This window comes from Ranitomeya variabilis, chromosome 3 (assembly GCF_051348905.1).
Source record: "Ranitomeya variabilis isolate aRanVar5 chromosome 3, aRanVar5.hap1, whole genome shotgun sequence".
In the NCBI taxonomy this organism is placed as follows: Eukaryota; Metazoa; Chordata; class Amphibia; order Anura; family Dendrobatidae; genus Ranitomeya; species Ranitomeya variabilis.
In genome coordinates, this window is record NC_135234.1 from 729,252,125 (window position 1) to 729,264,746 (window position 12,622).

Consider the following 12,622-nt stretch of genomic DNA (forward strand, 5'->3'; position numbering starts at 1 on the left):
GGTTTTGGCTTACAAATACTGATGGAAAATCCTGACCAAATCCTGATGCAATCCTGAACGTGGACACATACCCTTACAATGGTTAATGGGGTGCTCCGGCAGCGTTCACTCCTGTACCCGGAGGTGAGCGGCACTGATCGTCGTGTATAAACAGCCGGGTATTGTATCGTCAGCACGGCTATCCTCCAAATTTGAGAATGAGAACCCCTTAATAAGGCAAAATGGAGTCTATAGAAGGCAAACTGTGCAGAACCCTTAATGAAACCCGATTACAAAAATTATTCTTAGCCATAAATACATGCATTTAGGTAAGAAGAAAATAATTATCCAACCCCTTTAACCAAATAAACTTAATAAGTATGCGTATGCTCTCCCTGTGTTTGCTGGGTTTCCTCTGGGTTCTCCGGTTTCTTTCCACTCTCCAAAGACTGATAGGGGAAATTTAGCCCCAATGGGGACAGTGATGATAATCTCTGTGGTATGATGGCACTATATAACTGAGCAAAATCAATGAACAGTAACCCTTCGGACACATAAGCACACAAGGATCTTTCATCCTATAATCTTCTCGATCCCACATGGATGCTGGTAGATCCATGGCAGTAAAAAATGTTGTAGTTTGACTACTGAATTGTCCACATCCCATTCACATGCCGCAGGGGAGAAAAAAGAAAAAAAAAAAAAAAAAGCAGAAACAAGTATTTTCTTCTGGATGTTTTTCCTGCAGGGTATGAAGCCACCAGCGATGGAGGCACGACTGGTGGTCTTACCTTGGCCGGGCTCATACTGGTTGATCGTTAGTTGGTCCGGCATATTCTTTATGAGCCCCTGATGCAGACATCTGCCCATGAGGATCTTACATAACGCCGGCAATCCTGGGAAAGATTAAAAAAAAAAAAAAAAAAAAAAAAAAAAAAAAAGGATTAGCGTTAAGGTGGTCTGGGCATAAAATAGTGATGACCTAACCTTAGAATAAGCCACCAGAATAGGATGCATGGGGGTCTGACACCCGACAACCCCCACTGATCAGCCTTTTATTAGCTCCTGCAGTATAAAGGGCGCAGGAACAGCACCGCTCCTTACATTGTGCAGATCTCCTCCAAGAGGAGCACCGCAGAGACCACCACCACGCTGCTGCCCCGGCGCTCTGCAGTGTTCACCAAAGCCAATAACAGCTGATCGGTGGAGGTCCTGGGTGTCAGACCCTCACCAATCTGACACTTATGACCCATCCTGGGAAGAATTTGTGTTTTAAGTGATTGGTGCCATTCTTGAGATAAACAAGATGTTTTGATCTTGATCTTTCTTTTAAGGATCTTTTAGGCATTAAATTTAAAAGGGGGTAGTTCGCAATTCGGACAACCCCTTTTTAAAAATACTATATTGCACAAAATAAAAAATAAAAAATAGCAGATACTCACCTCCCGCTCCATTCCAGTGATATCGGCATAGGGTCTCCCAAGGTTCTCCTGACACTACAGCTGATTGACTGCAGCATTCACGGGGCATAACAATGTCATCCGAGCCTTGAGGGACCCGATGCCAGCGTCGCTGGAATGGTGCCAGTGCGGGAGAGGAGCATAGGATATTGTTAGATCACGGCTAGGGTTGACTAAGTAGGGATTTGACTGTGCATAGTAAACGGCTCAGCGCGCCTCTGTTAGATCCCAGAATTAAATTAGTTTATCCCACCGATTGCATTGCTCACTGGTAGATGGTAAAGACAGCCGCTCGCCTATTAGGGCATATAAAAGTCTGCTATATACAAAGAATGGATAAAAAAAATCTGTAATTTCCCAACATTTAATTTGTTAAGTAACTACAGCCACCACAAGGGGGAGCTCACTGCACACAATTTTTATTTTGAACTTGATCAGTATACAGTGAGCGCCTAGGCTCCCTCTAGTGGTGGCTGCAGGGAGCCAGAATATTATAAATAGGCTAATTACATAATATAGGCGATTTAGAGCTGTGCATCAGGAAAACTAATCTAACTGGTCGCAAGATATATTAGGAAATTAATCAGCATGATATTTGGAACTTATTTAGATAAAAGACACTTTATAACTCGCCTTCAGGCAATGGTTGGTTCTTATCTACATTGTTGTTATCATATCGAAACTCGTATCCATAATGCTTCACCCTCCGGTGTTTTAGCGACTTCTGATCTGAAAATAGATTTAAATCAAAGCTGTAGCTGTCAGCGGATTTCATTTTACATGGATCCTGAATTACAGTCTTGATAGAGTCTGCTGGAATAAGACGCGCCAACACTGACAAGCGCCTCCTAATGAATCTGCCGCATCCTGCAGCTGCCGTGCGCCAGCGTAAGAAATATTGGGAAAGGACTACATTGTAATTTTGTGGCGAAACTTATGAGGAATTAGTCGGCTGCGCCCCTCTCCATGCTAAGCTCTGGTCGTCTAAAAAAAAAAAAATAAAAAAAAATAAAATTTCGGAGGAGTCAGAAAAAAAATGGCATAAGTCGGAAAGTTTTTTGTGCAACTCATAAATCAATATTTTGCAATATTTGAGTTTTAAACCAAAATTCTGATGTAAATTGATTAAAAAAAAGTTAAAAGAGGCGTTTTATACGCCAGTCTTCATAAAAAGGCCATTAGTATGTGACAAGGTATGTAAGGATGTGTCCGTCACCAGCTGTGGACGGCTTCTAGCAGCAGCCAGGTACTGATCATATGGAAGGGTCTTGGTTACACAGAATTATCATTCGCCCACGTTCAGTGTCACACTGCGATCTGTGGGGTCCGGGGATCAGCTATAGCTCATATGATGCTTACGGTCGTTTTCCGTCTCCCAGTGAATATTTTCCAGCAGTATGAGTTCTTCTTCTAGAGAGACAAAGTCTTCTACAATTAGCAGACCGGGGGGTAACGCCGGAGGGGACGTCTCTTTTACTTCAACTGGGAATAAAAGGAAAAATCATTTACACAAGAAAAAAAAAAAATGGATAAAGCACCGTCCACAGTACACCCCCTGGTAAAATATGTATGCATGTCAGTAAGCATTACAGGGGTCTAAGACGTAATGCCTCTCCTCGTGTACAGGGACCTGCCTGACGTGCCTGTGTAAGGAGACGTAAAGGCCGTGCCTGTGTAAGGAGACGTAAAGGCCGTGCAATGCTCCACTGGAAAACTACATATGCAAATCACCTCTTGTGAGAGGAAGAGAACTTGACCTCTATTGCCATCTACTGGATGTAGTAATCCTAAAAGTCACTGTGGCACTAGAGTTCAAGTCGTCTTCTTCCCTGAAGAGGCGGTTTCCATAGTAAGTATCACACATTATTAGGAAACCCCACAACTCTAGGACTGGTGAGGGATGGGGGGCATTTCTAGATCCCTCACAGGTCCTGAGAATAAGGGGTCTTCAGCATCAAATGAGACCAGACTTTTCCTGTCCCATCAGTGTCCACATCGCTTCTTGGTCACACCCCACTAACAAGTACCTTTATCCACAAAACTCAGGTACAGCGTGATCTTCTGCTCTGTGTCCACAAACAGAATGTCCCGACCGCTGAGAGAGGAGTAAGCGCTGATGGCCGCCTCCGGAGACGAATAGGTGACAAAGCAGTAGGGCTTGTTGGGGGGCATCACCAGCGACTCCACCATTCCATATACCTTCAGGACATCCAGGAGCCGTTCTCTGCTCACTCCGTTCCCCAGACCTCCATTGGCAACTACCAGACTCTGAAGAAAAAGGAAAGGATCTGTAAACCCAACATGTCCACAGCCGCACTCCTGATTACCATGTTGTGAGCAAGGTGAGCGCCATACGCGGTCACCCCACACATCGTGACGGCACAGACATTACAAGGTTGGCTGAGGTTATATTGTATCAATCACAATGTTCTGCAACCGCTGTGTGTATCTTATGGGGTTCTGCAGCAGCTGAGGTTTGCATTATGAGATTCTTCACTAGCTGATGTGTGCATTAAGAGGTTCTGCAGCAGCTGAGTTATGAAATATGATGTTCTGTAGCAGTTGAGACAGAACTGTTTCATATACACTGAAGCTGCTGAAGAACCTATTTTTTTGGACATAGGACGCACTAGGCGTTAGCCACTTAGTGGTTCATACAGGAGAATAAACTTTATATTAAACCGACGAGCGAGTCGGACTCCGCAGGGAAAGATCAGCGGCCTCTGTCCACTGCCGCTCATGTCTGCATATTTGTCACGGGTGTGTCAGGTGTGACAGTCATCCTGGATCCGGCTGTAGAAGGTCATTGCCATTAGCTCTACAAGCACTTGATATTCACATCTCTGTTATGGAGTGATATCTTTCTCCCTCTAGGACCCAACAGTTAGCTCCACCTTCTGCAGCTAATCAACACACCCTTGCTGAAGTTTTAAATATCTTCAGCCTCTTCAGCAAGGTGCTGGTGTTAGCTCAATTTCCCCATGTCTGGTTTGAAGTACTAGCAGTTGGCTAGTGTCTTCTTGGAGAATTGCTGGCGTGATGTCTCGGTGACTTTCTCAAGCTAAGTGTATCCCCTCGTTCGTCCTCTCTCTGTCTTTAGTTGTAGTGGGGGCTGACTAGCGCTCATCCCATGTCCTCCCTATCCAGGGCCTATGGCTAGGGTCAGGCAGGGATTAGGTTCCTGCTCAGCGATAGGTGCAGAACCTATTTAGGGACGTTTAGGGTAGACAGTGTTAAATCTGCCTAGGGGTCTCCACATCCCTCGTGTTTGGGCTTCCCCTCCCTCTCCCCGTTGTTGTGCACCTTCCTTCTCCCTCACCTAGCATGACATTATTCTGTATCTGCAGGAATATTAATGGAAACTTTCTATTGATGTGTAGGACAATACATCCAAGATATCAGACAAGGCCCCAACCATCACCTTTGTGGGATGCGACGCCGACTCTATGCCTTCATGCCGCAGGAGAATATTCTTTGCCTTCGCTTCTTTCTTCTGCAGCCTCTTCTGCTCTTTGCTCAGCTTTGGCCTTGTGCTACGTTCCAGGATCTGCTCTGCTACCGTCTATGGAGCGATACACAGAAATGGAAGAATAAGAGACAGAGGAAGAGAGTAGCACCATCACACAGGTCACTAGTCCTGTCCTTAACCCCCAAAACCTTCCTGACCAATGTCACTTTATGAGGCAATAGCTCTGAACACTTCAGCAGATCCTAGTGATTTTCAGTGTTTTTGTGACGTATTGTACTTCATGATAGTGGAAACATTTCTTTGATGTGACTTGTGTTTGTGAAAAAAAAAAAAAAAAAACGGAAATTTGTCAAAAATGTTCAAACTTAGTTTTTGTGCTTTAAAGTCACAAGAGATATTATTTATTAACTATTTTGTGACATATTTCCCACATGTCTACTTTACATCAGCATAATTTTACGAACAAAATTTTTTTTTGTTAGGATGTTATAAGGGTTAAAAGATGAGCACAGAGTTTCCATTTTTCCAACAAAATTTACAAAACTATTTTTTGTGTGTGTGTGTGACCACATCTCATTTGAAATCACTTGGGCAGAAAATACCCAAAAGTGACACCATTCTAAAAACTGCACCCCTCAAGCTGCTCAAAACCACATTCAAGGACTTTATTAACCCTTCAGGTGCTTCACAGGAACTGAAGCAACATGGAAGAAAAAAAAAAATCATCATTTAACTTTTTTTTTTTTCACAAGGGAGAAAATGGATAAAAATTGTTGTACAATTTCTCCCAAGTACACCAATAGCCCATATGTGGAGGAAAACTACTGTTTGGGCGCATGGCAGGGCTCATTAGGAAAGTATTGAGTCTGGAGAGTAGACTTTGATCGAATGGTGTATGTTCACCATGTCACCTTTGCAGAGCCCCTGATGTGCCTAAACGGTGGAAATCCCCCTCAAGTGACCCCATTTTGGAAACTAGACCCCTCAAGGAACTTATCTAGAGGCACAGTTATAGTAATGACAATAATGCTTTTGGTGTTACTGTTGTGTGAATGTATAACATGGTGTTATGTGTAATTTGTGTAGAGTTCATTAGATTATAAAGGTGTGTTGAACTAACAAGATAAAGACAGATTTTATGAATTTGTGGACATGTTGTAAGGTTTGAAGCAGGCTTTAATGCAGTATTGCCGAAGCTCTGGTTTTCTGACTATGCCCATGTGCAGCACAATGCCTCAAAATGTCATCATCTCTGCTGAATTTACAGGGGGCCATCTGGAGTATGATGACGTGTGATTTGGGGTGAAAATTGCTGGGTATACAAATCTGTCAGGGCCACCATAAGATTTATTATTTCCTCACTGAAGAACACTTAGAAAAAGTCAATTTCGGTGAGGTCAGTAACATCAAATTGGATTCCTGAGCTGCAGGTGAAATCCGGAATAACAGGCTGATAATTCTCGGGGATGGAAACCATATGGGATTGATTGCTGTGGGGGTTGCCTGGTTCCTAGGGCGCCATGCTGGAGGTCCGTCCTCATTAGAAGAGGAGGAATAGGGGAATGAGGGATGTTCCTCACTGGCGGAATCTGTCTGAGGAAAGGAAAGCGTATGCCTCCTCTAGTGAATAGCGTCTTCTTCACGAATGGTCCAGTTCTATTTTATTCTTCAAAACACCGCGAAAGTGTGTGTGAGTGGTGACTTTACACATGTATGGTGTGGGGCTTGTGTATTTATTATAAAAAGGAGACAGAAAGAAAAAAAAGAAAAGGAAAAGTTTTGAAGAAGCACTTAGAAGAAAAAATAGTGTATAAAAAAAAATTACAGTGACGTTCACTACACTGCTTAGAGTTACTCGGCGCCGCTAATTATTATTATTTTTTTGCAAAAGAATAACGGATGTCTCCAACACTGCGACGTACGTTCCCCTAATGCCCTAGCTAAGACATTATTACTCGTTAATAATTCTTTATATTTTTTTGCAGAAGAAAAATGCTACTCTAATGCGACGTCCGCTACTCTAACTACTTTAAAAAAAAAGTCCCTTGGTGAAAACTCTGATCAGCAGAGTTACTGGTCAGAGGGCTGCAGCCATGAGAAGAGCACTAATGCTCAGGGCAGGACGTCGCACACATAGAAAAAGTGCAAAAAGAAAAAAAGAGTGCAAAAATACAATGGGAATGGGGGGGGGGGGGCAGGAAAAGGGAATGGGGAGCGGTTTGCAGCTTTGATCACAGATCAGTCACGCAGCAGCCAGCACAGGAGATCGCACCGGAGGAGGAGGCATAGGTCGCAGGAGGATCGCGTTGGCCACCAGAGTGAGGATTCACCATTTTAGATTAACCCCTTTGGAGCTGTTTGACCAGTAACTATTGTTCAGCGGTACATAACCCAGATGCAACATGCAGGTAAATCAACGTCGTATGTATATATAAAAAAAAATTTACAATACGATAGTTACACTGGAGAGACAAGTGGCCACCGGGCACCTGATGCTGCTTGGGCCGGGAAGAAAGAAAAGATCTATGCTGCCACATTCCCGTATCTGCTAATGTCCAGCATTGTGCCCTATGGGAGGGAGGATGAAACCAATGAGGAAACATACTGTCTGCTGCCACAAGGTGGCGGTGTACAACCATTTATTAGAAGATGGCCGCCAGCTTCTAACAACTTTGAGAAACCTCAGCCGGAATTCTTTAGGTTATGTTCACACATAATTATTGTTTTTCAGCAAAAAAAAAAAAAAAAAACACTAACTGCTGGAAAAGTACAAAAGGCTGTATTTTTCCAAATTTTCCATTTTTTGGAGTTTTCACCACAGATTTATTACGGCAGAGCAAGGTGGGAGACGAGGACGAGAGGCCACCGCTGGGAGACGAGGACGCGAGGCCACCGCTGGGAGACGAGGACGCGAGGCCACCGCTGGGAGACGAGGACGCGAGGCCACCGCTGGGAGACGAGGACGCGAGGCCACCGCTGGGAGACGAGGACGCGAGGCCACCGCTGGGAGACGAGGACGCGAGGCCACCGCTGGGAGACGAGGACGCGAGGCCACCGCTGGGAGACGAGGACGCGAGGCCACCGCTGGGAGACGAGGACGCGAGGCCACCGCTGGGAGACGAGGACGCGAGGCCACCGCTGGGAGACGAGGACGCGAGGCCACCGCTGGGAGACGAGGACGCGAGGCCACCCGAGAATGTAAAGAAAACCATTAGCCTTCCTTATAGCCGCATGGTTCATTCACCAGACATATTTATCCAAGACGGCAAAGGGGAAAAAAAATGTACATGGTGGAATTGCTGGTTTTGTTTTTTTTCACCTCCCGAATAAAATAAAAAAAAAAAAAAAAATCAGCCCCAGTTGTTATGTGACCCCCTATCCCCCTCATTTGCACTGTACTGCGATGTAGCAGGTACATAGCGATCTCTGACCCTGCGACCTGTGCAGAAGCCAAAGTCGCTGAGTAGCCCCAACATTATGGGGGCACTGTATAGACGCCAGGGCAGGCACAGTTATGGGGGCGCTGTATAGGAACACAAGGGCTGGCACAGTTATGGAGGAACTGTATAGGGACGTTGGGGCTGGCACAGTTATGGGGGCACTGTATAGGAACACAAGGGCTGGCACAGTTATGGAGGAACTGTATAGGGACGTTGGGGCTGGCACAGTTATGGGGGCACTGTATAGGAACACAAGGGCTGGCACAGTTATGGGGGCACTGTATAGGAACGCCAGGGCTGGCACAGTTATGGGGGCACTGTATAGGAACGCCAGGGCTGGCACAGTTATGGGGGCACTGTATAGGAACGCCAGGGCTGGCACAGTTATGGGGGCACTGTATAGGAACGCCAGGGCTGGCACAGTTATGGGGGCACTGTATAGGAACGCCAGGGCTGGCACAGTTATGGGGGCACTGTATAGGAACGCCAGGGCAGGCACAGTTATGGGGGCACTGTATAGGAACACCAGGGCTGGCACAGTTATGGGGGCACTGTATAGGAACACCGGGGCAGGCACAGTTATGGGGGCACTGTATAGGAACACCGGGGCTGGCACAGTTATGGGGGCACTGTATAGGAACACCGGGGCTGGCACAGTTATGGGGGCACTGTATAGGAACACCGGGGCTGGCACAGTTATGGGGGCACTGTATAGGAACACCGGGGCTGGCACAGTTATGGGGGCACTGTATAGGAACACCGGGGCTGGCACAGTTATGGGGGCACTGTATAGGAACACCGGGGCTGGCACAGTTATGGGGGCACTGTATAGGAACACCGGGGCTGGCACAGTTATGGGGGCACTGTATAGGAACACCGGGGCTGGCACAGTTATGGGGGCACTGTATAGGAACACCGGGGCTGGCACAGTTATGGGGGCACTGTATAGGAACACCAGGGCTGGCACAGTTATGGGGGCACTGTATAGGAACACCGGGGCAGGCACAGTTATGGGGGCACTGTATAGGAACACTGGGGCTGGCACAGTTATGGGGGCACTGTATAGAGACGCCGGGGCAGGCACAGTTATGGGGGCACTGTATAGGAACACTGGGGCAGGCACAGTTATGGGGGCACTGTATAGGAACACTGGGGCTGGCACAGTTATGGGGGCACTGTATAGAGACGCCGGGGCAGGCACAGTTATGGGGGCACTGTATAGGAACACCGGGGCAGGCACAGTTATGGGGGCACTGTATAGGGACGCCGGGGCAGGCACAGTTATGGGGGCACTGTATAGAGACGCCGGGGCAGGCACAGTTATGGGGGCACTGTATAGAGACGCCGGGGCAGGCACAGTTATGGGGGCACTGTATAGGTCTAGGAACACCAGGGCAGGCACAGTTATGGGGGCACTGTATAGAGACGCCGGGGCAGGCACAGTTATGGGGGCACTGTATAGGGACGCTGGGGCAGGCACAGTTATGGGGGCACTGTATAGGAACACAAGGGCAGGCACAGTTATGGGGGCACTGTATAGGGACGCCGGGGCAGGCAGTTATGGGGGCACTGTATAGGGACGCCGGGGCAGGCAGTTATGGGGGCACTGTATAGGGACGCTGGGGCAGGCAGTTATGGGGGCACTGTATAGGGACGCCGGGGCAGGCAGTTATGGGGGCACTGTATAGGGACGCTGGGGCAGGCACAGTTATGGGGGCACTGTATAGGAACACAAGGGCAGGCACAGTTATGGGGGCACTGTATAGAGACGCCGGGGCAGGCACAGTTATGGGGGCACTGTATAGGGACGCCGGGGCAGGCACAGTTATGGGGGCACTGTATAGAGACGCCGGGGCTGGCACAGTTATGGGGGCACTGTATAGGAACACAAGGGCAGGCACAGTTATGGGGGCACTGTATAGAGACGCCGGGGCAGGCACAGTTATGGGGGCACTGTATAGGGACGCCGGGGCAGGCACAGTTATGGGGGCACTGTATAGAGACGCTGGGGCAGGCACAGTTATGGGGGCACTGTATAGGAACACAAGGGCAGGCACAGTTATGGGGGCACTGTATAGAGACGCCGGGGCAGGCACAGTTATGGGGGCACTGTATAGGGACGCCGGGGCAGGCACAGTTATGGGGGCACTGTATAGAGACGCCGGGGCTGGCACAGTTATGGGGGCACTGTATAGGAACACAAGGGCAGGCACAGTTATGGGGGCACTGTATAGAGACGCCGGGGCAGGCACAGTTATGGGGGCACTGTATAGGGACGCCGGGGCAGGCACAGTTATGGGGGCACTGTATAGAGACGCTGGGGCAGGCACAGTTATGGGGGCACTGTATAGGAACACAAGGGCAGGCACAGTTATGGGGGCACTGTATAGAGACGCCGGGGCAGGCACAGTTATGGGGGCACTGTATAGGGACGCCGGGGCAGGCACAGTTATGGGGGCACTGTATAGAGACGCCGGGGCAGGCACAGTTATGGGGGCACTGTATAGAGACGCTGGGGCAGGCACAGTTATGGGGGCACTGTATAGAGACGCTGGGGCAGGCACAGTTATGGGGGCACTGTATAGGGACGCCGGGGCAGGCACAGTTATGGGGGCACTGTATAGAGACGCTGGGGCAGGCACAGTTATGGGGGCACTGTATAGGAACACAAGGGCAGGCACAGTTATGGGGGCACTGTATAGGGACGCCGGGGCAGGCACAGTTATGGGGGCACTGTATAGAGACGCCGGGGCAGGCACAGTTATGGGGGCACTGTATAGAGACGCCGGGGCAGGCACAGTTATGGGGGCACTGTATAGAGACGCTGGGGCAGGCACAGTTATGGGGGCACTGTATAGAGACGCCGGGGCAGGCACAGTTATGGGGGCACTGTATAGAGACGCCGGGGCAGGCACAGTTATGGGGGCACTGTATAGAGACGCTGGGGCAGGCACAGTTATGGGGGCACTGTATAGAGACGCCGGGGCAGGCACAGTTATGGGGGCACTGTATAGAGACGCCGGGGCAGGCACAGTTATGGGGGCACTGTATAGAGACGCCGGGGCAGGCACAGTTATGGGGGCACTGTATAGAGACGCTGGGGCAGGCACAGTTATGGGGGCACTGTATAGAGACGCCGGGGCAGGCACAGTTATGGGGGCACTGTATAGAGACGCCGGGGCAGGCACAGTTATGGGGGCACTGTATAGAGACGCCGGGGCAGGCACAGTTATGGGGGCACTGTATAGAGACGCTGGGGCAGGCACAGTTATGGGGGCACTGTATAGAGACGCCGGGGCAGGCACAGTTATGGGGGCACTGTATAGAGACGCCGGGGCAGGCACAGTTATGGGGGCACTGTATAGAGACGCCGGGGCAGGCACAGTTATGGGGGCACTGTATAGAGACGCTGGGGCAGGCACAGTTATGGGGGCACTGTATAGAGACGCCGGGGCAGGCACAGTTATGGGGGCACTGTATAGGAACACAAGGGCAGGCACAGTTATGGGGGCGCTGTATAGGAACGTTGGGGCTGGCACATTCTTCGTAGTAGATTAGCACCAGCTATAGTTTCTCCTCCTACCCATGGTCTTTACACTACAAGTCCCAGAATGCTCTGGGCGAAAACCACTCAGTCCGGTACAGTCTCGTTACCTCTCTGGGCGCCGCCATGGTCAGGAATCAGTGCGGACACTACAACTCCCAGCAGCACGGTGTGGAGAGAGGAGGTGCTGCTGCAGCAGCGGATGATGACGTCTCCGGAAGGGGCGGAGCTACAGCGGCGCTGCACTGACCGAGCCGGAAATAGCAGCCAAGTGCTGGGGGCGGGGCTGAGCACTGAGGGGCCGCACTCACTGGGCCGTGTGCAGAATGATGGGACTGGGGGCGCCGGGCTCAGGGGATGGGTTTTGGGGCAACGAAGTCTCCCTGTATGGGGCTGATTGTTGGAGGGGGTCTTGTGTAGGGAAGGAGCTGGTGTTTTTCAGGGGTGCACTAGCAGGGGAGAGATGTCACAGTCTGGGGGGCTGTGTGGTGACGTGGGTGTGGTTATTTGCGTGGGGCTGTGCGAGGTGAAGGTGTTGCGTGGGGCTGCAAGCTGGAGGGTTGCTCCTGGAATGGGACGATGCAATTTGCGTAGGGCTGCATGTTTGTGAGATGTGTGGGCAAAGGGGTTAATTGCGGTTGCATGGGGCTGCATGTGTGGGCTGTGAAGGTGATGATGTGTTACTTACGTGGGGCTTGTTCACACAGGCAAGGGGTTGATGCCACTTACT

General features: G+C 49.6%; 1 protein-coding gene across 4 annotated transcripts in view; it reads right to left on the bottom strand.

Moving 5' to 3' along the window:
* The window catches only part of ALKBH8 (alkB homolog 8, tRNA methyltransferase), a 46,798-nt gene extending 34,601 nt beyond the window's left edge, over nt 1-12,197 (bottom strand). For 2 of the 4 annotated variants that reach the window (XM_077298407.1, XM_077298406.1), the window contains exons 1-5: nt 12,003-12,157; nt 4,861-5,001; nt 3,467-3,707; nt 2,799-2,921; nt 771-875 (exon numbers count right to left, since the gene is read on the bottom strand). In XM_077298407.1, coding sequence (XP_077154522.1) covers nt 771-875; nt 2,799-2,921; nt 3,467-3,707; nt 4,861-5,001; nt 12,003-12,020 — 628 coding nt within the window. In that variant the 5' untranslated portion in view covers nt 12,021-12,157. Of the gene's footprint in view, nt 1-770; nt 876-2,072; nt 2,169-2,798; nt 2,922-3,466; nt 3,708-4,860; nt 5,002-12,002 lie in introns of all 4 variants that reach the window. The other 2 variants (XM_077298404.1, XM_077298405.1) reach the window with 2 other exon arrangements.
* Nucleotides 12,198-12,622: the final 425 nt, after the last annotated feature.